At 48.8% G+C, this 27,370-nt stretch overlaps 1 protein-coding gene across 1 annotated transcript in view; it reads left to right on the forward strand.

The window, feature by feature from the left end:
* The window catches only part of ZMYM2 (zinc finger MYM-type containing 2), a 581,711-nt gene that overhangs the window by 451,421 nt on the left and 102,920 nt on the right, over window positions 1-27,370 (forward strand). The window contains exons 20-21 of the mRNA XM_029602506.1: window positions 995-1,163; window positions 1,377-1,528. Of these exons, the coding sequence (XP_029458366.1) occupies window positions 995-1,163; window positions 1,377-1,528 (321 nt within the window). The remainder of the gene's footprint in view (window positions 1-994; window positions 1,164-1,376; window positions 1,529-27,370) is intronic.

Consider the following 27,370-nt stretch of genomic DNA (forward strand, 5'->3'; position numbering starts at 1 on the left):
GCATTCGATCAAAGCCATGGCAACATCAGTGGCGCACCTCTGTTCCTTACATATTGCTGACATCTGTAGAGCTGCCATATGGAGCTCTCTCCACACCTTTGCAGCTCATTATTATCTCGACAAGGCTGGCAGGTAAGATTCCATCTTTGGCCAGTCTGTACTACGTAATTTGTTTCCAGTTTAATAACCCAACTTCCTACCAGCGACCCACTGTGAAATTCAGGCTGCCCTCATACTCAACAGCACCCCTGTTGTGCCTGTTGCACGTTGTTGAATGCTTTTGGTTCACTCTATTCGGGCATCTTGTAGCTCGCTATTCGCCCATATGTGAGGACTACCATCCTGCTTGTCCTGGGAGAAAGCAGAGTTGCTTACCTATAACAGGTGTTCTCCCAGGACAGCAGGATGTTGGTCCTCACGAAACCCGCCCACCACCCCACGGAGTTGGGTTCGCTTATGTTTTATTATTTTATTTTTTGCTCATACTTTTTGCTACAAATGAGACTGAAGGGGGACCCCTGCTGGATGCAGGGTTAGTGGCATGCTGGGCATGCTCAGTGTCCCAGTCAAAGTTCTAGAAACTTTGACAAGTGTTCCGTGATAGGGCTCCATCCAATGATGTCACCCATATGTGAGGACTAACATCTTGCTGTCCTGGGAGAACACCGGTTACAGGAAAGCAACTCTGCTTTTCTGTGGTAAAGTTTAACTTTGTTCATGTCATCCAGAAGTCTTTTTGTATACTAGCACAATGCAAGGGATTAGGCTGATCATTCTTAACTTAATGGACTAGGCTTCTTGTTAGTTTTTCTATTCCAGCTCTGTGCTAACCCTCACACAATCTTCCCCTGCCTGTACTTAGATACCTTAAGCAAAAGATTAGGACTTAACCAACTTCTTCTTTCACAAAGTGCCTCTTTGTTTTTGCTACCAATTTGTTGACAGAAATGTTTAATTTTATAAGAAATATGAATTATTTTGTCTTTAATGACAGGGAACCAAAAGAAAGGCAGTTTCAGAGTCCCCATCTCATGATGACAGCTCTGACAATTCAGAATGCCCTTTCCCTTTCAAGTATACATATGGTGTAAATGCATGGAAACACTGGGTCAGAACCAGAAAACTGGAGAAGGATGAGTCGGTGGTAGTTGAAATGAAATCTAGTAAGTATCCTCTCTCTAATCTTATTCATTCAGCCAATTAACAAGAACATTTTGTTTTAATTTAATTTCTTTTAAACTGAAATGAAGGCATTGAAGTATATTTTGGTCTTTTTTAAATGTTTGCTGCTTTAATCTATTGATTAGATTGTCAAAAACCAACAGAAAAGTGGTAGTATAGTATTTTTTTTTAATGTAACTGCCTTTTATTTTCAGCAAAATCAGTGAAATTAAAAGATGATCTGCTGTTGCACACTACAGCTGAACTAAACTATGCATTAACAGATTTTGTCAATGAAATTCGAAGACCAAATGGCGAGACCTATGCACCTGATAGCATCTATTACTTGTGTCTTGGCATTCAGGAGGTAAGTAACCTATTGAAGACAGTAAATTTGTAGGAAGAATCATTGGTACTGTACAATCTAATTTGAAGGGGCATTGTATAGTTGTAGAATAATATTTAGTATATCTCCTTATTGGACGCTATGGGCCTGATTTAATGAGGATTTTCTTCCATTCTTTGACTATGGGGAAACTTAGTAAATCAAGCTCTAAGCATAAGTGTATTTTGCTGAGGCTGGAGGTGCTATTAGATTTGTCTCGTCATCAGTAGGAGGTTGATTATTATTCTTTGTGTTACTGTTAAGATTCTGCACAATTGGTTTGTTTTATATAACCTCCCTTCTGTTTATATGGCAACTTATTTGCTGCCATCTTTCCCAGTAATGTGTTCTTTTCATTAGACAAGCGTAATTTTTCAGCTCTATGTATGAAAGTCTGCTCCTCTTTATGAATGGACTATCTGAAGTTTATGCAACAAGGACAAAATTACAAAGGGATTAATATAGTCTGCATTAGTTTAATTTACTTGCCTTCATTTTCTATTTGATTATTGTATACAAACTTGCAGTGGACTAGTAAATTTATTATCCCAGGACAAGCAGGATGCTAGTCCTCACATATGGGTGACATCGGTAATGGAGCCCTAAGACGGAAAACTTTCTGTCAAAGTTTCTAAAAGCTTTGACTGACACTGGCACACTGAGTGCACTGAGCATGCTATGATCCCTGCGTCCACAGGGGTCTCCCTTCAGTCTTCTTTTTTCCGCTCTGCTGTAAGCATAGCAGTTGGAGCTCTGTGAGAAATTCTAACACTTTTTTCCTCATAAAAGATTTACATTTTTACTTCACAAACACCTTTCCCTGCACGGGTCTCCCTCCGCGTTGGTTTAATTCGACGTTCGGTGAGTACTATGCCATATTTTTTCGATCGGTTCCTGTCACCTTTCTGGCTCCCAACCGACTGCGGCCTTCCCTCTCCCTATTTTTCAGTTAGTCACACATAGCCTGCAGTGTCCCTCTGTGACACTCTGCTTGGCTATTAGCACTAGTGGAACAGGGACTTCCACGATTACCGGTGCCGCCAGGGCCTCTGTAGATTCAGGTCCTTTACTTCCTCAGTACCTTCGCGCAGTAATACCCCATCGCTACCATCTGTACCCCCTTCAGGCCATCCTGTGGTTTCAGATGCCACAGGTACCCCTCCCCCTGCGGTACCCTGATGCCATCCTACCTACATCATTCTATCAGTGCCATCTATGTTTATACATGGCACTGATTTATTTCCTTAGCTTTATCAGTGCTAGCGTTGCCAGAATGGATGCCATCGACGAACACTTGTATCGTCTCTTCCATCCATAATCGGGTCAATGCCACCGCTACCCGGGGCACTCCATCGCTGTTGGGGGTCAGTTCTATCGATGCCATCCTTCTATTATGGATGTCAGATTTTCCATCGATACCAGGCTATTTTCCATCGATGCCAGGCTGTTTTTCAGGCATGGCATCTGTGCCAGGCTGTTTTCCATCGATGCCAGGCTGTTTTTTAGGCATGGCATCGGTGCCAGGCTGTTTTCCATCGATGCCAGACTGTTTCCAGGCATGGCATCGGTGCCAGGGTGTTTCCATCGATGCCAGGCTGCTTTCCTGGCATGGCATCGGTGCCAGGCTGTTTTCCATCGATGCCAGGCTGATTCCAGGCATGGCATCGGTGCCAGGCTATTTTTCCATCGATGCCAGGCTGTTTCCAGGCATGGCATCGGTGCCGGGCTGTTTTCCATCGATGCCAGGCTGATTCCAGGCATGGCATCGATGCCGGGCTGTTTTCCATCTATGCCAGGCTGATTCCAGGCATGGTATCGATGCCGGGCTGTCTTCCATCGATGCCAGGCTGATTCCAGGCATGGCATCGATGCCAGGCTGTTTTCCATCGATGCCAGGCTGTTTTCCAGGCATGGCATCGATGCCAATGCCAATTCCCTGCATGGCAGCCATGCCAGTGCCATCTCCCTGCATGGCAGCCATGCCAGTGCCTTTTCCATGCATGGCAGCCATGTCAACATTGATTCCATTGGTGCTCATATCCATGGCATGAATGCCATGGGAGTCATTGTTGCCCGAGTCGATCCAATCAATGCCGTCGATGCCCGTGGCCATACTGCAGATTTTGTCGGTGCCCGCTTCCATACATCGATGATCTCAACACCCACGTCATTCCCATCGGCATCTTCTATGTTTTATTGATGCGGTCATTGACTCCGTCAATGCCCATATCATTTTTCCGAAACAGCAATGTTTTTTGATTACCGTCAATGTCGACATAACACCGCCACACAATGCCCTCCCCTGAACACAGTGCTCCATGCTTTGGGTCCTTATTAAAGCCCATATCAGGAGCAGAGCAGGCATGCTGACAGCCATCATCGATCGCCATCCAGGACAGCGAGGGCTTACATCTTGCCGCTGTGGAATGACCAGGTCGAGCACTGTGGCATGCATCATCACCAACACGGTGACCGTCTGCCACCGACGCCATTCAACGCATTGCGGCTATTCTTCTCGATGCTGGACGATGTTGGGGCCGAGCAACATCACCACTGCCAACGGCACACCGGATCGAGGTTTGCAGAATTCTGCACTGGCGTCAAGAGACATCGAGCCGCTGCGACAATGGTTGACTTCATGAGTTCAATTGGCTCCCTGTTCCCAGGCGTACCCCACCGACATCGGTGCAGGGTTCTGGCCCTCCGCTCATTACGGTCTAAGCGCCAGCTACGCCCAGCCTTGTCTCCTTTATACCTGCGCCACCATACCAGGTGTCAGAGTTGAGACGGACGTTAACGTCCACAGGCTACTCCGAGAGGACTCCGGAAATCCACGAAGCCAGCAATCTTCACCAGCTCATCCTTCGGTGGTTCACGTCGGATGGTAAGTACCCGCTTCTGCGGCATTCCCATTGAAATGTGTTCTCTAATTCTAGCCACATGCTTAGAAAAGTTCTAGGTCATGTACTTTCCAAGAATTGTATTAGTGTCACATATTGCTATGCCAGCTATGTCAGCCACAATACCAGGAGAACCTCTCTTTCTTTTCTTTGGGTTTGCTTCAGGGCTTCCTCCCTTTTTCAGCAACATGGCTCTGCACTGATTAATGCTCTAGCTTTTGGTTCCTGTTTCAGTACCAAAGTTCCAGGTGCATTTACTGTTCTGCTAAACACGAGATCCAGCACATGCTGCCTCAACTACAAGTCCACCTCGAAGCCTGATATGGGTCTCGATGTCTCCTTGTACAGCACTTAGAAATGCGGGTAAGACTTTACCGCTCTCACTCCCGTGGGAGGATACCTGATATCCACATTACATCAACCCCTCCAGTTGGACACCTCCCGGTTTTCCAACTAGCCGGATATCAGAGCAGTCTCCCGGTACACTCCCCTACACGCTTCAAAGCGCAGAGGGGGGAAGACGGGGGTTGGGGAGTTTTAATTACATTTCTTTCTTTCAACAGAAAGTAGTTACTCTCCACCCATCTTGGACCTCAGAAATACCAACTTTCTTCAGAAGGCACAGGTAAAATGGTATCTCTCCTTACCATATTTCCAAAACACAGTAAGTACATTATCTCTATTCTTCCTATGTGCCTCATGGTGAGTCAACGATCTACAATTCCAAGCTCTGCCGGGGGCACCAGCTTCGCAACTGAGGTATTTCTTTGACTCAATATCGGTGAATGCTGTTTCTCTACGGAGTCCAACATCATTCACGCTTTCCTTGCATGGACAGCTGCATAACCTAGTCTATTTCCTGCTCATGCTCGCATTTACTTCAAGTTGAAAGTTTGACCACAAATCTTCTCAACCCAATATGTGTCTATTCCGCTCCAAGCAGTTACGCATAAACTTCCTGGATCTTGTACCATGAGTTATACCCTTATGCCTTCTAATACTGCCTCTGCAACAATTCTTTATGCATACAGACAGACAGCATTGGGACAATGTGCTTTCCAACATACAAGCATACGCAACATCCTAGCTGCTCTGCAATGAAGCTGCACAGCTTTATCCTTAGCCCTTGCTCACTTATGCATCCTCGGGCACTGTTCTCAGACACTTACTGAACGCACTAGCAGACCTTCTCCAGATAGGTCCATCCTCTCGAATGATCTTGGACATGTGTAGCAAGAGAAATCTTCTAGAGTGGAGGTCAACCGCACTTGCCCTCTGCTTCCGAATCGAACCAGACGGTGCACAGATTCTACTACCTACACATGGTTTCACTGCATTCACATTTACGCCTTTCTTCCATCAAGGGCCTCCTAAATGTGCCTCTTCCGCTACCTCTCATAACCAACACTCTTATGCTGAGCCGGGACGGAGTTCACTGTTCCTCAGGCCCTCGTCCTGCCCGAGACCAGTATGCTTCCCATACTTCATAGCCAAACCTCTCGTGAACCTACAACAGGACAGAGGAACAATAGTCCTCTTAGCCCTATATGGGCTTCGACAAGTATGGTTTCCTATATTCCTCGACCTCTCGATCAGAGACCAATTCGCCTGGGCACAGCGCCCACTCTCGTAACTCGGAATCAGGACAAGTTGCGTCATCCCAGCCTTACAACTCTTGCCCTGACAGCTTGAATGTTGAAATTCTGCAACCACTTAATCTTTCAACACAAGTCTCTAAAGTTCTCGTAGCTTCATGAAAGCCTTCCACACGTAAACCTTACCACTTTTAGTGGACTAGATTTACCAAGTGGTGCACACAAACAGGTTTTCACCTTTTTTCTTGCCCCACTCCTTCTGTACTAGATTACTTATATCACCTTTCGGATTCTGTTCTCCAGACATCCTCTGTAAGAGTACACCTAAATGCCTTAGCGGCATATCACGGGAAATATGGGATACGCCAATAACAGTGTGACCTCTAGTATGTCGGTTTATGAGAGGCTTCCTTCACCTTAAGCCCCCCATTCGACCACTGCTCATTAAATGGGATCTAGTGTGATACATTCCTGCGACAAGAAATTTCTTTCCTAACAAGTATTTCTAGTAGCCATTCCATCGGCTACGAGGGTCAGTGAGTTGCAACCTCTTGTCACATACTCACCCTACATAAGGTTCCTGCACGACACAGTAGTCCTTTGCACTCACCCCAAATTCCTACCAAAAGTAGTAACAGATTTTCACTTACTCAGTCAATAGTCTTGCCTGCTTTCTTTTCAAGACCTCTCTCTCTAGCCAAGGAGAGAGAGTCTTATACACCTTAGACTGACAACGTGCACTAGCTTTTTCCCTGAACCGCACGGCAGTCCATAGGACGTCCAACCAACTCTTTGTTTCTTTTCACATAAAATGAACCAAGAGTCGCGGTAGTAAGGCGGACTCTCTCCGACCGACTAACAGTCTGTATCGAATTCTGTTATGAAAAAGCAAACGTTCCTCTCCAAGGGTGAATAACAGCACACGTAGTAACGGCGATGTCTAAATCAGTAGTACACTATCGTTCAGTGCCCATTATTACCATATATAAAGCTGCAACATGGAGTTTCCTTCACACCTTTGCAGCTCTTTATTGCTAGGGCAAAGAAAAACGACAAGATTCGATCTTTAGACAATCTGTCTTACAGAACTTGTTTCCAATATATTCCCAACTCCTTCTACATCCAACCTGCTGTGATCTTCGGCTGCCTCATTTTCACCAACAATTCTTCACTGTTGCTTCACTACAAAATGACTCAGCCTCTAGCTTGCTAATCACCCATATGTGAGGACTAGCATCCTGCTTGTCCTGGGATAAAGCAAAATTGCTTACCTTGTAATAGGTGTTATCCCAGGACAGCAGGATGTAGTCCTCACAGAACCCACCCGCCACCCCGCGGAGTTGGGTCCGATACATTTTATTATTTTCTTTTATATTTTCGCTTACGCATAATGCTACAAACGAGACTGAAGGGAGACCCCTGTGGACGCAGGGATCATAGCATGCTGAGCATGCTCAGTGTGCCAGTGTCAGTCAAAGCTTTTAGAAACTTTGACAGAAAGTTTTCCGTCTTAGGGCTCCATTACCGATGTCACCCATATGTGAGGACTACATCTTGCTGTCCTGGGATAACACCTATTACAAGGTAAGCAATTTTGCTATCCAGTATTGGAAATGTAGCAATTCTGGGAGCTCTGCTGTGATGGTTATTATTGAACAATGGGAAGAATGTGTTAAAATGATTGTGCATCATAATAGGATATGTTGTTTTAATACTTGTCTCCCTGTTGTACGGGTCCCCCATTTTTTAAAAATGACTTATTTCCTATAGTCTCATTTATAGTTTGATTTAGAGCCTCAAAGAGTTTATGGGGAAGACTGTCATCCAAGAGTCCAACTGTAATTGTTTATTTAAACAGATGCCTGATTTATACTTGTTTTTGTGCAAATGTGTGTATTCATAAATGTTTAATTACTTGTTTAAGTGTTTTAAATATATTAAGTTACTAAATAGTGAAAATGGATAAGGAAGTCCTGGATTGTTTTTCCTTAACTGAAGATAGTGATAATTCTATTTGTCTTGAACTTTAGTTGTCAAGACAACAGAATAGAAATTGAGGGTTACTTTAAATCATTTAGTTGGCATTTGCATAAAAATGACAGCAGTTCCTTAGTACAGGGTTACTGTCTTCTATCTGTAACACAGTGAAAAATGTGTTCCAAACCAATTTGAATGAGTTTTCCATGGGCTCAAATTATGCCTGCAGGATTGTTGCACATGTCCCCTATATAGGTTTCTAGGATAGTGTGGTCAATTCCTCCTATGAACATACATCTTCTATGCAGGATATACTTGCCATCCAGAAGGTTTGAATCAAAAACTGTTGGGTTCTTCCAGTTCTTGAAGCCAGTTGTTCAATCCTTAGTACATGCTAAAATGAAAAAGTCTTACTAATATTTGCCATAAATGTTTGTTCCCCCCCTCAGCTTCAGTGTGGTCTCCTCATTACTTTAGTTCATACTTGTATGAGAAATTTGTTTTGTAACTTGGTACAGAATGATAGGTATTAAAGGTTCCTCTTCATCCAGTCAGATCAGTCCATACAAACGGGTTATGCCTACCAACCAGCAGATGAAGATAAAGACCAACAAGTTCACCAACATCGCCCCTTATATGTATCTGTGTTGACCTCAGCCTCCTAGTATTCTCTGTCTCCAGCAGAGATGGTTGACAAGCATTCCTTGCTATGGACTAAGGCCTTATAGACTGAATAGGAATTAATAAAATTGGCAGGCAGCTCCTGAGGTGAAAGACCAGTTTCTCTCACTCCCTCAACTGACCAGGTCTTTCTGACACAGGAGTTAAAAAAAAAAAAAAAAAAAAAAAAAGAGAGACAATTAGCTCCTGATATGAAAGCCTTGTGCCCCCTCCCTCAGTTGAGCAGGGCTGGAGCCAGGAGGGGCTTCCAGGCTTGTCCTATTAGGATTGTCCTATTAGGTCAGACTAGGTTTTCCTTGCCTACCTCTGCCTCAGCGCCTCCCTGCTTTTTTTCCTTCTTTCAGCTCCCCCCCCCCCCCATTTCTTTAGAGGTGTGTCCATCAAATGATACAAAAAAATCATGATCCACGGTGTATTTATTTGGGTTGTAAAATTTTGGTACTTTAGCCTCTACTGTCAGTATCAATGCTATGGTAGTGACATGTGAACCATCAGGGAGAAACAAAAATTCCCCAGGTGTCACGAAAGATGGATTTGCTGCTCGTTTGGGTGGATAGAAATCTGAAGGTGCTTGTGGCCTCGTGTAGAGCAGGGGTGGAGAAGGTTCAAGTGGACTTTCATAATTGCAGTGTTGTCAACGCTGGGATGTGGTCTTTGTCTCAAGTAACTTTTGGACAAATGGAGGCCAGGTGGGAAGACTGGCTTATGGGTCAGATAGTGTCCATTCAAAAAGTAAAAGTGAAACGATTTTTCAGCAGGCTAAGAGAGGAGGGCTTATTTGGGCTTGATGCTGTAGTTTAGGATTTGCTGACAGAGGCAGTTCTGTATGTTTTCTTCCATGGCCCTTATAAGGAGAATGATTCATAGGATTTAGGGGCATCCAGTTCTGGTGATTGTAGTGGCTTCAGACTGACCAAGGTGCCCTTGGTATGTGGGCCTTGTGCGGTTATTGCAAGGGACACAGTTGAGACTTCAGCATCACAGGGAACTCCTTTTACAAGGTCCGGTCCTGCATGAAAATCCTGCTCGATTTTGTATTCCAAGTTGGTCCTTAAGAGGGCTCATCTTTAAAAAAAAAAAAAAAAAAAAAAAAAAAAAAAAAGACATCCTCATGTGGTAGTAAATAGTCTTTCATGGGCTAGGAAGTCATCTACTTCTATGGTGTATATTCAGATTTGGAGTATTTGAACAGTTGAGTCTTAGACAGAAGTGCCAGTGGTACTGGATTTTGTGCAGGAAGGTCTTTCTAAGGGCATGGTGTTTTAAGTCCTTGAAGATACAGGTCACAGCTATTTCATGCATCTGTGGTTGTATTTTGGGTAGATCTTTCTTCTGGCATCCCGAAGTGATGCATTTTATGTGTGGGGCGACGGTATGTTCATCGGCTGGTTCAAGTCCAGTTCCTTCTTGGGACCTGAATTTAGTGCTAGCCTTTTTGTCAGGTTCTTAGTTTGAACCTGTAAAGGGAATTTCACTAAAACCACTTGAAGGTGGTCTTTCTGGTGGCTATTTGTTTGGCAAGGAGGATATCGGAGTTGCAGGGACTTGCAGAGAAACTTTTTTGATGATTACAACCGATGGAGTCAGGAATTCACACAGTGCCTTCTTTTCTGCCCAAAGTGATTACAGCCTTTCATCTGAATCAGACTGTCTGCTTTCATTTAGGGAACATACGAATGTAGCAGAATACAGTTTGCTTCATAGTTTGGCTGTGAGGAGAGTTCTTTTGAGATATCTCAAGGTTACAAATTCATTCAGGAGGTCAGATATCTGTCAGGTACAATAGAGTTAGGAAGGATGAGACAGGAGTATATGTGGATAGTGATAAGGTAAAGCCTTATCCAAGGAGATTCGAGCACATTCCTCTAGAGTTCAAGCAGCTTCATGGGCAGATTCACCATTGCCTTCTCTGGATATTTGTAGAGCAGTAACTTTGTCCTCCTTGCATTCTTTTTCAAAGCATTGTTTATCCTTTGAATGTTAGCATCAGAGAAGATGACTCATTTGTTTGACGTGTTAAGAGCAGTGTCCCATCTTGAGGAATAGCGTGGGTTCATCCCCTTCATCTGGACTGGTCTGCATGAAAGAGAAAAATTAGTTCTTAACCGATAATTTCCTTTCCTTGAGTCCAGGCAGATCAGTCCAGGACCCTCCCTACACTGCTAAACATAATTGTAGTTGGATTATGAGATGGAGGGAATGTGTTATTTCTATAGAGTAGGTGAGTGCACAAAAAATTGTAAATACTGTTTCTTACTAGTTATTTCTTTTTTTGGAAGTCCCCTGGTTTATGATTAAATGAAGATGACAGATTTATAGTTTTTCCTATAGTGAACTTGTTACAGATAATAGTGGCAGGCTTAGGTCAGCATGGATGCATATAAAGGGTGATGTCAGCAAACCTGCTTGTATCCATCTGCTGGTTGCTGGGTATAACCCATTTGTCTAGCCTAGTCTAACTGGACTCAAGGAAAGGAAATCAGGTAAGAACTAATTTCTCCTTATCTTAAAATATTACTTTACTAAAGACCTCTAGACTGAGGCATTATTGCTAATTTTTCAGATTCTTAAACATGACTGGTGTAATGGGTATTGGAGTGAGGTATTTGCTTTGCAGTCCAGATTATGCAAAACAAGCTAAGAAAATAATACGGACTACTGCTTATGAGAAACTATAAAAAGCTATATTTTCAGAAAATATATGCTCAAAACCAAACGCTTGTGAGGGATGCTTGGGAACAAATAAAACAGATTATAATAAAATACGGGAGATTGAGTGTCTTCCGTCTCTCTTCAGCTCTGGTCAGCAGTCTCTCTCCTGTCCCACCTTGAAATTGTATATTTCCTAGCGTGTAGCAGATGGACTCAAAACAAGTGGGATATAGTGTGCTCGTGCTAGCAGTTGGAGACGATCTGACGTCAGCATGGGTACATATACCCCCACAGGAAGTGCAGCAATTCAGTAATTTCCGCTCCAAAGCAGTTTGGAGCTCCCTCACGCTCGCTGAGTGTGTTTCCAAATTCTACACGACTAAATTCATAGAAGAAACCTACCTGAAGACGAGCCCCGCACTCCTGCGGTGATACCAGTCGGTCCCTCCCCCAGTTGAGTTTCCCGAGGCGATTTCCGTGGTCCCTCGGAGGTAAGTGCCTCGGTCCGGTGGCCGGCTTGCGGCAGGGACCTAGCCCCCGAGTGAGAAGGGCTCGGGCGCGGCATAGAGGCAGCCTCAGTCCCGGCGTGGACTTGACCCCTGAGCGAGACGAGTTCGGGTGCGGTCCAGAGGCAGCGGATGCACTTCCTCGAGCGCGGCGGTGATGGTACTTACCCTCTCCCCCCGCAGCCGGAGACCGCCCGGGTCGCAACCGGGAAGCGCCGAAGACAAGGTAAGGCATACATCTTTACTTGGTCTCCGAGGACGTGAGGATTCGCAGAGTCTGCCTAGGTGGAAATCCGCCACAGAGGTCGCAATTTTTCTGCCTGGTTTGTTAGGCGCACGCTGTTAGGCGCACGCTGTTAGGCGCACGCTGTTAGGCGCACAATGTAAAGCGCACGTTCATAGGTGCCCGCTGATAAGCGTCCGTTCCTAGACGCACATGGAGCGTAAGAGAGCCTAGGCATCAGCGGAGCTGGCCCCTCCAACATCAGACATGAGCCTCTGCTCGGCATGCAACCTCAGAGCCACACAGAGCGAGGAAGCAGACTCCCTATGTGCCCAATGTGAAGAGGCCCTGGGAGTTCCAGGCCAGGACTGGTCACAGCCCAGCGTACTTGCCAGTTCCTCAGGGAACACCCCGGACCTAGCCGGCAGTAGTGAGCAGCCGGGGACCCCTAGGGACCTGGTACCCCTCAGACCAGATCCTGCTTCGCTCTCCTGGGTGGAATTATTCAAGGGGATTCATGCCTTTGTCTCAATGCAGGCTGCTCCCCGAGCGGGTCCATACATACCAGATGACCCGGCCCCTGGACCCTCAAGGCCTAGGCATGGCCACGCGCCACCCGGGACCCCCACTTTTCACAAGTTATTCATCCTTAAAAGAATCAGACCACTTTTCCACTCCCAGGACTTCAGAACAATTCTACAAGCAATAATCTTTTCCAAGCTGGATTATTGTAATTCCATTCTACTAGGTCTCCCTGCCTCTCATACAAAACCTTTACAGATGGTACAGAATACAGCTGCCAGAATTCTGACCAATTCCAGGAGATTCGACCACATCACCCCTATTCTGAAAGCCCTTCATTGGCTACCTATTCACTACAGAATTATGTATAAGTCCATCACCACCATTTTCAAAGTCATCCATCAACTCGCACCGTTAAATTTACAAATTCCCTTTAAAAAACACACCACTGCCAGACCAACTAGGGAATGCTACAAAGAATCACTACTGGTTCCACAAGCCAAAACCTTCCAAAACAAATCACTCGAAGACAGAGCACTATCAACAGCAGGACCACGTTTATGGAACTCCATCCCATCCGAGCTTCGCCAGGAACCGTGCTTACTAACTTTTAGGAAAAGGCTTAAAACCTGGCTTTTTAAAAAAGCCTATCAGAGCTCAAACTGATTCATGTTACCTCCATCCCATAATTTCACCATCACAAACTACCATCATCCCTTAATACCAGTGCAAATACCATCACTCTATCATCTAGAAAAGGGAAGTGATTATCCCCTTGTACAGGTCCTTGGTGAGACCTCACCTGGAGTATTGTGTTCAGTTCTGGAGACCGTATCTCCGAAGAGACAGAGACAAGATGGAGGCGGTCCAGAGAAGGGCGACCAAAAAGGTGGAAGGTCTTCATCAAATGACTTATGAGGAGAGATTGAAGAATCTAAATATGTACACCCTGGAGGAAAGGAGGAGCAGAGGTGATATGATACAGACTTTCAGATACTTGAAAGGTTTTAATGATCCAAAGACGACGACAAACCTTTTCCGTAGGAAAAAAAACAGCAGAACGAGGGGTCACAATTTGAAGCTCCAGGGAGGAAGATTCAGAACCAATGTCAGGAAGTATTTCTTCACGGAGAGGGTGGTGGATGCCTGGAATGCCCTTCCAGAGGAAGTGGTGAAGACCAGAACTGTGAAGGACTTCAAAGGGGCGTGGGATAAACACTGTGGATCCATAAAATCAAGAGGCCGTCAATAAAGAGTGGGTGGCTCGCCAGAATGACGGCTACTGCCTGGAGATAATACCCTTATTCAATAAACATACACATTGTTACTGTGACTCCAACATCGCTCTAAGCTACAACAGCAAGAGGAAAAGTGGAAAAAAGGATTCGCACTCACAAAGCGGGGAGTAGCTGGCTTGTTACGGCGGTTACTACCCCAAACCAAATAAGCCTGATACTTCACTTTCAACCCATATCCAGCATAGCTCTCTGCTTCAACGGCAGGGGAGAAGAAAAACTGATACTTCACGCATATCCAGCATAGCGCTCTGCTTCAACGGCAGGGGAGAAGAAAACTGATACTTCACGCATATCCAGCATAGCTCCCTGCTTCAACGGCAGGGGAGAAGAAAAACTGATACTTCACGCATATCCAGCATAGCTCCCTGCTTCAACGGCAGGGGAGAAGAAAAACTGATACTTCACGCATATCCAGCATAGCTCTCTGCTTCAACGGCAGGGGAGAAGAAAAACTGATACTACACGCATATCCAGCATAGCTCTCTGCTTCAACAGCAGGGGAGAAGAAAAAAGGATTCGCACTCACAAAGCGGGGAGTAGCTGGCTTGTTACGGCGGTTACTACCCCAAACCAAATAAGCCTGATACTTCACTTTCAATGCATTTCCATCATAGCTCCCTGCTTCAACGGCAGGGGAGAAGAAAAACAACCAATAAGGGCTGAATAACATAGTCTGGGTAAAACAAATAAGCATGGGTGTAGCTTGCTTATTGCGGCGGTTACTTCCCCTACTACCCCTAACTAATCAAGCTTGATATTTCACTTGGATATGCAGCTCCATCACTGCTCTCTACATTAATGGTGGGGGGTGGAAGGGAAATAGAACCAAAGAGCTAAGAGAAACAGATAAGTATGAGAAAAAATGTGTGAAGCTTGCTGGGCAGACTGGATGGGCCATTTGGTCTTCTTCTGCCGTCATTTCTATGTTTCTATGTTTCTATCTACTAAATCTTCATCTTCATTCAGTCCACGACTTCATTGAGACATGTATTTAACTTTATATATTGTGTAAATATTCTCTGTAAAAGTGTTTTTATTTAATTCATTCTATTCTCTTTTTATTAACTCATTCTATCTCTTCTTCATCCTCCTCTCCCAGTTGTTTACTTCCTTGTTCATTGTAACTACAATTCCTGCACCAGTTTAGTTGCTTAAGTTTTCTGTTCAATGCACGACTTGTTAAATGTAAACCGGCTTGATGCGATCCCTGGTCGCGAAAGCCGGTATAGAAAATAATAAAATAAATAAATAAATAAATAAAATGATTGTTTTATGTAGTTGTTTTGTTTAACTGTTTTATGTAAAGCCTTGGGCGTCTACTTAAGCCTTTGGCGTTTTTCTGTTACATGTAAACCGGATTGATTTGTATATCTTACAAGAACTTCGGTATATAAAAATAAAAAATAAATGAAATAAATAAATAAACTTATGGGGTTTCAGATTGCCCTGAAGAAGACGACGAGTCCCCCGAGGAGGGAGAACTTCCCTCGGGGGTTGAGCCATATCTGACCATGAGGCGCTTCTTTTTGAAAGGGGATCTCCCAGGCCTGATCTCTCAATGCATGTTGGAACTGGCTCTTCCAGGCCATGATGCCCAGAGGAACCGAGAATGAACCCCCTGTTGGAGGGCCTGCGCCCAAACGTCTCACCATTTTCCCCTCCTACAAGTAGCTCAACAGTTAATCGATCTGGAATGGAATACGCCGGAGGCCTCATTCAAAGGGGGTCGGGCCTTGGCTGGCATGTACCCCTTAAACCAGGCAACCAAGGAGAAGCTGGCGTGCCCCCAGGTTAGACGCCATAGTTAGCGCAATTGTGAAGCACACCACCATTCCGGTGGAGGGGGGATGGCCCTCAAGGATACACATGACGGCGCATGGACACCATTCTGAAACAAGCCTTTGAGGGTGGCAGCCATGTCCCTACGGATTGCGACCTGCTGCACCGTGGTGACACGTTCCTGTTTATCACAGGCTAGGAGCAACACCCCGGGAGAAGAAATGGAATCAGCTTTCTCATTCCTCACTGATGCAGCCTCCGACCTAGTCTGTACGGCAGCCAAGGGAGTGTCATCCTCAGTGGCGGCCAGGAGACAGCTCTGGCTACGTAATTGGTCGGCCGACTCCTCCTCCAAGACACGCCTCACGAGAATGCCCTTTGAGGGATCCCGCCTGTTTGGCAGTGACCTTGAGAAACTGGCCAATAAATGGGGCGCTTCTCCATTACCCCGTCTACCAGAAGACCGGTCAAGGAGGAACCAGCGCCCCTTCCCCAGACCATCCAGAGGTAGAAACTCTCAGCGCTTCAACCCTTACAGGACTCGCTACCAAGCACCTCGTTCGCAGGCCAGGAACCAGTCCTTTCGGCCTAAGCACAACAAGAGGGGAACCGGCTCGGGTTCGGGTCCCGGCCGTACCCCACAATGACAATCAGCCGACCCATCCAGGGGTCGCGGCCATAGGGGGCAGGCTATCCCTCTTCTACCGCAGGTGGGTAGAGATTACCTCGGATCAGAGGGTCCTCGCCATCATCCGAGAGGGGTATTACCTGGATTTTCTTCGGCTTCCGCCGGATAAGTTTGTGGAATCTCCTTGTTCGCCCATCAAGAGGACGGCCCTAGAAGTCACTTTGCGGAGGCTCTTGTCCCTAAAGGCCATAATCCCAGTGCCTGCAAGGGAGATGAATTCTGGGCATCATTCCATTTATTTCATCGTGCCCAAGAAGGAGGGCACTTTCCGGCCCGTCCTGGACCTCAAGTCAGTCAACCGATACCTACGGGTCCCCAGCTTTCGCATGGAAACTCTGCGGTCTGTCAAAAATTCAGTACAGCCAGGGTAGTTTCTCACATCCCTAGATCTGTCGGAAGCCTACCTGCATATCCCAATCCATCGGGATCATCAGCGCTATTTACGTTTCAAGGTCCTGGACCAGCACTTCCAGTTCCGAGCTTTATCCTTCGGGTTAGCCACCGCGCCGCGGACCTTTACCAAAGTCATAATAGTAGTGGCAGCGTCCCTCAGGAAGGAGGGAATCCTCGTCCATCCCTACATGGACGATTGGCTGATCCGGGCAAAGTCACCAGAGGAGAGCCGCCAGGCAACCAACAGTGTTATAGCTCTTCTGGAAAGCCTAGGATGGGTTGTAAACTTGAACAAGAGTTCCCTACAGCCTTCTCAGTTGCTGGAATACCTAGGAGTCTGATTCGACACCCAGGAAGACAAGGTCAGCCTGACCTCCAAGAGAAGATCAAAGCTCCGGAATCGTCTGCAAGCCCTGCTGAGCGCCACTCGGCCCACAGCTTGGGATTACTTACAGGTCCTCGGCCTTATGGCATCCACTCTGGAGGTGATACCATGGGCGCGGGCTCATATGAGACCATTACAACGCGCCCTCCTATCTCTATCACAGAACTACACCACACACCTACCTCTACCAGCCAGAGTGCGGAATCAGATACGGTGGTGGTTGCAGCCCGGCCACATGAGCCGGGGGTCAAGAATGTCCTCCCCAACCTAGACCCTGCTCACTACGGATTGCCAGCCTGAACGGATGGGGGGAGCACATTGCGAAGAAACTCACCGCCCAAGGGCGGTGGAACAGAGAAGAGTCGGGGTGGAACATCAACCGACTAGAGGCACGGGCAGTCAGGCTAGCGTGCCTACGATTTGCCCACAGACTTCGCAACAGAGCGGTCAGAGTGATGTCAGACAACGCCACCACGGTGGCATACATCAAACCGACGGGGCGGAACCAGAAGCCAACAGGTATCCCTAGAAATAGCCCCCCTGATGACTTGGGCGGGAAGCAAATCTCCTGGACATCTCCGCTGTCCACATCCGCCGGGAAGGACAACACCACGGCAGACTTCCTCAGCAGAGAAAGCCTAAATCCAGGGGAATGGCAGCTGTCGCCCCACAGCTTTCCAGATGATTATGGATCGGTGGGGGACGCCGGGCATGGACCTACTAGCGGACAGGTCCAACGCTCAAGTACCCAGATATTTCAGCCGCAGGCGGGATCCTCTATCCCAGGGGATCGATGCCCTGGTACAGCCATGGCCTCAGGGGATCCTGCTATATGCCTTTCCTCCATGGCCCTGCTGGGTGCCGCTATACACAAGATTCAGCGGCACAGAGGCCTAGTTCTTCTAGTGGCCCCGGACTGGCCAAGAAGACCCTGGTACGCAGACATGAGAAGACTACTGGCAGGGAATCCCTACCCCTGCCTCCACACAGGGACCTGCTGCGGCAAGGTCCCATCCTCCACGAGGATCCAGCTCAATTCTCTCTTATGGTCTGGCCCTTGAGCAGGGCTAGATTTGAAGAAACGAGGATACTCAGGGCCGGTAATAGATACCCTCCTCCGAGCACGCAAGTTCTCCACATCACTAACATATATAAGGATCTGGAGAGTATTTGAAGGCCTGGTGCGAAACTCACGGCACCAATCCACATGCCGCTAAGATCCCTATCATTTTGGATTTCATGCAAGATGTACTTCAGAAGGGTCTGTCCCTTAGTTTCATCAAAGTTCAAGTGGCAGCGCTATCCTGCTACGGTCCCCGGAGCGACGGCAACAGCGTCGCCACACACCCAGACGTTTCACGTTTCCTGAAAGGAGTCAAACACATTCGCCCGCCACTGAAGTGGCCGGTGCCCCTGTGGAACCTCAACCTAATGTTGGAATTTCTAGCGGGATCCGCCTTCAGATCCCTTCGAGGCCTGTCTCTCGTTTGTTGACCTTGAAGTTGGTGTTCTTGCTGGCTGTATGTTCAAGCACGCCGCATCTCAGAGCTACAAGCACTGTCCTGCCGTGATCCGTTCCTCAGAATCACTCCAGAGGCTATCCATCTTCGCACAGTCCCTTCTTTCTTACCCAAAGTAGTCTCACAATTTCACCTCAACCAAACCATATCCTTGCCAACCATGGAAGGTTTGAAGAAGTCTGAAGAAGGTCGATACTGCGTCATCTCGACATCGGCAGAATACTGGCCAGATACTTGGAAATGTCAGAAGCAGTACGTCCTTCACAGCGGGAAGAAGCAAGGAAGAAGCGGCCTCACGGCCCACCATCACCCGCTGGATCAAAGAAGTTAATCAAGGCGGCCTACGTAGAGGCGGGAAAACCACCACCTCTACAGGTCAAGGCTCATTCTACCAGAGCGCAAGCAGCCTCTTGGGCAGAAACTAGGATGCTGTCGCCTGCAGAGATATGTAAAGCGGCGACGTGGTCCTCCCTCCATACCTTCTCCAGATTCTACCGTCTGGACGTTCAGGCCAGGGAAGGACACAGCATTTGCGAGGGCAATCCTAAACGGACCTCGTGCAGGCCTCCCGCCCAGTCCGGGAGTAGCTTTTGTACATCCCACTTGTTTTGAGTCCATCTGCTACACGCTAGGAAATGTTGAGATTACTTACCTGCATAATCTCCTTTTCCTTAGTGTATGCAGATGGACTCAGCATCCCGCCCGGCTGCCGGTATACATGGGGATTCGCCGACTCACGGTAAGCCATGTTTTTCTTATATAGGGCGTCCACCCTACCGGGTGTCGACGCCTTCCGGTTGAGAACACTGGCTCAGGGTAATCGATCGGTCAGTCACACATGTATCCATAAAGCTTTGCAAGGAAGATTACTGAATTGCTGCACTTCCTGTGGGGGTATATGTACCCGTGCTGACGTCAGATCAGTCTCCAACTGCTAGCACGAGCACACTATATCCCACTTGTTTTGAGTCCATCTGCATACACTAAGGAAAAGGAGATTATCAGGTAAGTAATCTCAACATTATGTACTTGGCTGGAGCATGCTTAGAACCATTTCCCTTGTTCTAACTCCCGAGGTTTTGCCAAAATTAAGGAAAAACTGTGTATATTCCATGGACCACACTGAATCGCTATCTTGTACAGACATTCTCTCACAAGTGTGACCACTAGCTTTGCACTTTATCTAAACCTAACCAAAAAATCAGCATATGTTTCAGGTAACAAGTAATCATTACTGTTAAATCACTATATAAAGGATCTGTAAATAGTCTACTTTTTAAAATATTAGTTTTGGTAAAACCAGGTTTTTCAGCTCTCAGCTTTTGCAAAACTACTTATGCTGGGCTTGACTGATATAGCCAGTCAAGGTCAAGATTTAATTCTTAACCTGCTAGCTGGCTTTAAGTAAGTGGCAGTCTTACATTTTTTGTCATATCTCTATTTCCTGTACGTACCCCCCGGATCAGTCCAGACAGTGGGTTGAGCCTCCTTTCCAGCAGGTGGAGACAGACTAAAACTTGCAGGATGCCCTATATCAGGACAGAGCCTATCCTCTACCCTTCAGTATTCGTCTGTCTCCAGCAGGTGCAGCATCTCCCCTTCGGTTCTCTGCTGTAGGCTAGTCAGCCTCTTCTTTCTCTTTAGGCTCAAGCAAGTACTTCTTTTGGTTCTTGTTTTAAAAAAAAAAAAAAAAAAAAGGATCTCTGAAGGAAATTTCTGCCGCTTTAGTGCTTTTCTGTTTTTTGTGTGGGAGACGTCCGTCTCCCAGCTCTTGCCCGGCTCAGGGGGGCTTGTCCCCTTTTGCAGGAGGGGGTTCCCTGCATAGTCCTGAGTCCGTGGACGCTTCCAGGTGTGGGGACCGACGCTCTCTGGGCCTCGTTCCCCCTCTGGCTGCCGAGAGGGTTTTGAACCCGCTGCTGCGTCAGTAAAAAAAAAAAAAAAAGGAGTTAAAAGTGTTAAACTTTCAATAAGTTGCAGGTACTCACCTACCTCTAACTTATTTGCAGCAGTTGACCAGCTTTTTTATTTTTTCTGGTCAGAGTAGGGCTAGAACCGGCAGTCAGAGAAGCAGAAGGCAGCAGGTTTCCCCTGCTCTCTCCTGCTGTGCAGGCTGTCAATCAAGCTTTTTTTCAACTTTTTTTTCTTCAGCCGAGGTTTAGCTATGTCCCGGCTGACAGCCTGTCTTTCTTGTGGGCTGTCCTCTTCGCGTTTTTCGCGTCAGGGCCTCTGCACTGCTTGCCTGCCGGGTGGGGAAGGTCCCTCCTCGGCAGGACAAGCAAATTTAGCCCGGGGCTCCACTCCTCCCGGCATGGCTAGGCCTTTCCCGGGTCGGCAGAGCCCGGGAACGGCCATCATCTTGGATTTTTCATCGGGGCCGATTTCAGTGCTCCCTGGGGCTGGGGGGCCGGATTTTTTGATTCCCCCGATTTGGCCCCAGGAGGGGGGTCCTGACCTTCCCTCCCCCCCCCCCCCCCCCCCCCCCCCCCCGGCAAATCCAGGGTCCCTTTTTCCGCGGATTTCGTCCTCCTCATGCACAAATCTTATCTAGCTAGCCTGCATGAGCTGGATGAAAGCCCCCCCCCCCCCCCCCAAAAATCCCTCTTCAGCGCCGTTGACCACTGGACCGGCCGCGGAGCCTCAGGGACCAGGTGCGGGTGGTCCCGGGGTGCCCCCCCCCCCCCGGTGTCTCCCGGGTCCTCGGACCCCGCTGCTTCCTCGGATTCGGCGGATGCCCCCCCCCCTAGAGGGGGATGACCCCAGAGCCCTTCGTCTTTTTCGTAAGGAGGAGTTAGAGCCCCTCCTCCCTTTTGTTTTGGAGGAGCTGGGTCTGGAAAGTCCCTCCGTGGATAATCTCATGGCCTCACTCCCTAAGGATATGAACCCGGTTTTGGGAGGGCTCCGGCTCCGGCCTCGGCCTTCCTTTCCCTTCCACCCCATGCTTAAGCTCCTTATCCTGCGGGAATGGGAGGCTCCTGAGGGTGCACTCCGGGTGGGGCGTGCGATGGATAAGCTCTATCCCCTCCCGGAAGAGGGCTTGGAGCTGTTGCGATATCCATCGGTGGATTCTTATGTTTCTGCAGTGGCCAAGCACACCACGATTCCGGTGGAAGGTTCCACGGCCTTGAAGGATTCACAAGATCGTAAGCTGGAGGCTCACCTGAAGCGCATCTTTGACGTCCTGGCCCTCGGGGTTCGGGCGTCTTGCTGTAGCAGTCTCATGATGCGGGCGGGCCTCCAGTGGGTCCAACAGTTACTCTGCGCCCGGGAGCTTCCGCCAGGTGAGGCAGAACAAGCCGAACGTCTGGAGGCGGTAATCGCTTACGTGTCAGACGCCCTCTACGATTTGGTCCGTGTGCAGGCGAAGGCGATGGTTTCGGCAGTGGCTGCCCGGAGGCTCCTTTGGCTACGCCACTGGTCGGCTGATCAGTCCTCGAAGACCCGGCTGGGCATGCTTCCCTTCAAAGGTAAGATGCTCTTTGGCGAGGACCTCGACAAGCTTATGGACTCCTTGGCTGACAACAAGGTCCATAAGCTTCCAGAGGACCGCCCTAAGTCTTCTCGGTCCTTCGCGGCCTCTCGCTTTCGCTTCAGGGGTCAGCGTCGCTCCGCTTCTCGCGGGCGGGGCGGTGCTGAGGGGGTCTTCTCGTGCGCAGTCCTGGTCGCAGTCCTTTCGTGGCAGGCGGCCTTTTCGCGAGGGCCAGCCCGTGCGTACCACCGCTAAACCTGCCACGCAATGAAGTTCAGCCGACCCATTCCTCGGTCCCTTACCTCGGCGGACGCCTCTCCCTGTTTTTCGAGGAATGGGTCAAAATCACGTCGGATCAGTGGGTCCTCGACATTATCAGAGACGGGTACGCTTTCGACCTCGTCAGGGAACTTCCAGATCTCTTTCTGTTCTCCCCTTGCGGCCGGGCCAAGAGGGACCGGTGGTCCAGACTCTCTCCAAGCTTCTGGATCTGGGGGCGGTGGTCCCAGTCCCAAAAGGGAAATTGGCGCCGGCCAGTATTCTATTTACTTCACCGTGCCAAAAAAGGACGGGTCCTTCCGCCCAATCCTGGATCTCAAGAGGGTCAATCGGGCCCTCAAGATCCCCCACTTCCGCATGGAAACCCTACGGGCGGTCATTGTGGCGGTCCGTCCCGAAGAGTTCCTTGCTTCCCTCGATCTCGCAGAAGCATATTTTCATATTCCCATCCACCGCGACTACCAGAAGTATCTCCGATTCCACATTCTCAACCAGGACTTCCAGTTTCGAGCTCTCCCCTTCGGCCTCGCGACCGCTCCTCGCACCTTCACGAAGGTCATGGTAGTAGTGGCAGCCTTGCGCCGGGAGGGGATTCTCGTCCATCCCTATCTGGACGATTGGCTCATCAGGGCCAAGTCGGAGACCTCTTGCCGGCGGGCGGTGGATCGCGTCTTGGAGCTCCTTGCCTCTCTCGGGTGGATAGTGAACTTTTCCAAGAGCAAGCTTCAGCCCTCCAGGAGTTGGAATTTCTGGGAGCACACTTCGACACCCGAGTAGGCAAGGTATTCTTACCTCGGGCGCGAGCCCTCAAGCTGATCGATCAGGTCCAGAATCTGATTGCGCTATCTTCCCCGACAGCCTGGGATTATCTCCAAGTCCTGGGCTCCATGGCTTCTACCATCGATCTGGTCCCCTGGGCCTTTGCTCATATGCGTCCGTTACAGAAAGCTTTGCTGTCTCGTTGGCAACCAGTGTCGGAGCAGTTCCACATAGTCCTTCCGTTCCTGGAGTCTACTACCGACGAATTACAGTGGTGGCTGTCTCTTCCTCATCTCCTACAAGGGATGCCTCTTCAAGCTCCACAGTGGACGATAGTGACCACGGACGCCAGCCTGTTGGGCTAGGGTGCGGTCTGCCTTTCTCAGTCCACCCAGGAGACATGGTCCCAGGCTCAGTCGCGCTGGCACATCAATCGACTGGAAACTTTGGCGGTCCGCCTGGCCCTTCAGGAGTTCCTTCCCCTGATCTGCGGCAAGGCGGTATGAGTCCTGTCCGACAGCTCCACCACAGTCGCCTACATCAATCGCCAAGGGGGCACTCACAGTCCCCTGGTAGCCTTAGAAGCCAGCCGCCTCCTTTCCTGGGCGAGCGTCACCTACAGTGCCTTGCGGCTTCTCACATCGCCGGAAAAACAATGTTCAAGCCGACTTCCTCAGCCGGCAGTCGCTCGATCCGGAGAGTGGGAGCTCTCGGACGCGGCCATGGCTCTGATAGTGGACAGGTGGGGTCCTCCTCACCTCGACCTCATGGCGACTCTGCGCAATGCCAAGGCCAATCGGTTCTTCAGCCGCTGGAGGGAGCACGGCGCAGAGGGGTGGATGCTCTGGCTCTACCTTGGCCAGCGGACGTCCTTCTGTACGTGTTTCCCCCGTGGCCACTGGTGGGGAAAGTTCTCAGGAGAATCGAGCTCCACCGGGGACCGGTGATTCTCGTCGCTCCCGAGTGGCCGCGAAGGCCGTGGTTCGCGGATCTCATCAATCTAGCGGTGGACGGGCCCCTGCGCCTCGTCATCTCCCTGTCTCCTCCGGCAGGGGCCTGTATTTTTCGACCAGGCCGATCGCTTCTGTCTTGCGGCCTGGCTTTTGAACGGCGTCGCCTGAGGCGCAAAGGTTATAGGGAGGAGGTCATCTCCACCCTGCTGCGAGCCCGGAAGCAGTCGACTTCTCTGGCCTATGTGCGCATCTGGAAAGTTTTTGAGTCCGCGTGTACGGAGGCGGGTGTCCCTGCGCACTCCGCCTCGATTCCTTTGATTCTTTCTTTTCTTCAGAAGGGTCTCTCTAAGGGCCTCTCCTTCAGTTCTCTACGCGTTCAAGTCTCGCGCTCGGCTCTCTCCTGGGTCGGGGACGGTCATGCCTTAGCAGCTCACCCTGACGTGATTCGTTTCCTGAGGGGCGTTAGACACCTCCGCCCCCCTCTCGGGCCACGTGTCCTCGTGGAGTCTCAACCTGGTCCTTCGTGCTCTCTGTGCGGCTCCCTTCAGCCTCTTCGCCACGCTACGCTCAAGGATCTTACTCTAAAGACTGTCTTTCTGGTCTCTATTTCCTCTGCTCGCCGTATTTCCGAGCTTCAGGCGCTGTCCTGTCGGGAGCCCTTCTTGCGTTTCTCTGATTCCGGGGTTTCTCTCAGGACGGTTCCTTCCTTCTTGCCTAAGGTTGTCTCCGCTTTTCATGTCAACCAGTCGGTCGAACTCCCAGCGTTCTCTCCGGAGGAGATTGCGGGTACGGCGGGTGGCGACCTTCGTCGGCTAGATGTGAAACGAGTCTTGCTTCGCTATCTCCAGGTCACCAATGACTTCCGGGTATCGGACCATCTCTTCGTCCTTTGGAGTGGTCCCAACCGCGGTAAGCAGGCTTCTAAGACCACGATTGCGCGGTGGTTGAAGGAAGCCATTTCCTCGGCGTATCTTTGTCAAGGTCGTCCGCTTCCTGAGGGTCTGAAGGCCCATTCTCTGCGTTCTCAGGCTACTTCGTGGGCGGAGAGTCAATCTGTCTCCCCGCAGGAGATTTGCAGGGCCGCCACTTGGACGTCTCTGCACACTTTTGCTCGGCACTACCGTCTGGATGTACACGCTCCGGTGTTCGGTTCCTTTGGGCGGCAAGTGCTTCGAGCGGGACTGTCTCGGTCCCACCCAGTTTAGGGAAGCTTTGGTACATCCCACTGTCTGGACTGATCCGGGTACGTACAGGAAAGGAAAATTAGTTCTTACCTGTTAATTTTCGTTCCTGTAGTACCACGGATCAGTCCAGACGCCCTTCCCTGTCTGTCTTCTGTCCTCTCGAAGCTTGTTTTTCTTGCAGGTCTGCAGATTTTCATATTTTCCTTGGTGCAAGATTACTGAGCATTTACACCGGAAGCCTTGGTGGTTATTTTATACCAAGTTTATGCAAGAGCGTATAGGTATACCATGCTTCTACATTAATCTATGGTTGCTGCTCCGTTGAGCTTTTTGGTTACTTGCTTGATCCTATTCTTGGGTTTATTGTTTTATGCTTTGACATACGTTATACTGAAGGGTAGAGGATAGGCTCTGTCCTGATATAGGGCATCCTGCAAGTTTTTTTTTGTTTTTTTTTCCATTTGTCTTTTATTTTCCAGTATGGCAAATGATACATAAGGTAAACATAAGGTACATGGACAACTTTTTCAGCGTGAATCAACTAGAAATAACCATAAAGAATAATAACAGAACTGGCATGGGTACATTCTCCACAAATAAGGTTATGAAACAAGGTACAGCAGATCATAAAGAAGAGAAAAAGAATCATGAGTGCATACGCAAGCCGACTTTGCCTAGTCTCCCGCCCTTAGGATACACCCCAGGACGCTACATAGAAGTCTTTGGTCCGAGTAGCCCATCCCCATCAAGGTAAGGGGGTATAGGACTGCCTCCAACCCTGATAAGGTGACCAAATAGCTGCGAACCAAGGCTGGGTCCTCCGCTTTTGAGCAGTCCACTTATAGGTCTTGCATTTGGTCTAGCTTCTGCACAAGCATAGGCAATGTGGGAGTGTTAGTTGCTCTTCCATTGCGCAGCAATAAGGCATCGAGCAGCTATAAAAACCTGCTGCGATAGCAACCATTCATGGCAGCTGGAGGTGGACGGGACACTGAGCAGCACCTGCTCTAGGGTTAAAGGTTCAGAGCGCTGTAAAATTTGGCTGAGAACATCCGCTACAATAGACCAGAATGGCCGCACTCTTGAACACTCCCACCACATATGAAGAAAGTTCCCGTGACCCCACACCCCCTCCAACAGTCAGCCGTCCGTCTTAGTTTAGCCTTCCACAATTTATATGGGGTACAATACCAGCGTAGTAGAACCTTATATCCATTTTCATTGAGCGAGGATGAAATAGAGCTACGTTTGGTATTCATAAAAATGATATCCCAAGTCTCCTTATCCAGCTGCCTCCCTAAATCAGTTTCCCAAGCGGCCATAAAGGTGGGAAGTGTGTAGTATCAGTATTAAGGGAAGTATACAGTTTAGATATGACTTTCTGCATCTTATCCGCCTGGGCGCACCAGTGTTCAAATTGTGTCCCCCCTAACGTTAGGTCCTGTGTTATGGCGGGCGTCCTCAAGAAGTGAACCATTTGCATGTATGGAAAAATATCGGTATCCAGAAGCTGATACCTGTCCTTGAGAGTCTGAAAGGGTATGATGGCACCCGCCTCCCACAATCTCCCAAAGGTTTGCATATTGAGAGCCTTCCAACGAGCGAAACCCGTCGAGGCCCAGCCCGGGGTAAAAGCGCTATTGTGAAATAGGGATGAACTCAGAAAGTACTGTCTGGAGCCTATTAGGAGAGATTTCCATGCCCGCCAGGTTCGCAGCGTATTAGTCAAGGCGGGCGTTTCCGCTCCACCACGGAGCCATGTATCCGTCGGCTGCCAGGTAAGCGCCCACAACGGCATACGGCCCAGCAATGCTTGTTCAATGTCCACCCAGCATTTCCGTTCTCCTCCTTTATTCCAATCGGTAATTGCCCGCACTTGGGCGGCCGCGTAGTACCGACCCAAGTGAGGAACGCCTAACCCCCCCCTGTCTCTATGCCTGAACAAGGTGGTCCTAGCTACCCTAGGCGGCCTACGATTCCAAATAAAAGCAAAGATCTTCCGCTGCCAACATTTAAGCATGGAGGAAGATAGAAACATAGAAACATAGAATGACTGCAGAGAGA

This window comes from Rhinatrema bivittatum, chromosome 5, assembly GCF_901001135.1.
Source record: "Rhinatrema bivittatum chromosome 5, aRhiBiv1.1, whole genome shotgun sequence".
Taxonomy (NCBI): Eukaryota; Metazoa; Chordata; class Amphibia; order Gymnophiona; family Rhinatrematidae; genus Rhinatrema; species Rhinatrema bivittatum.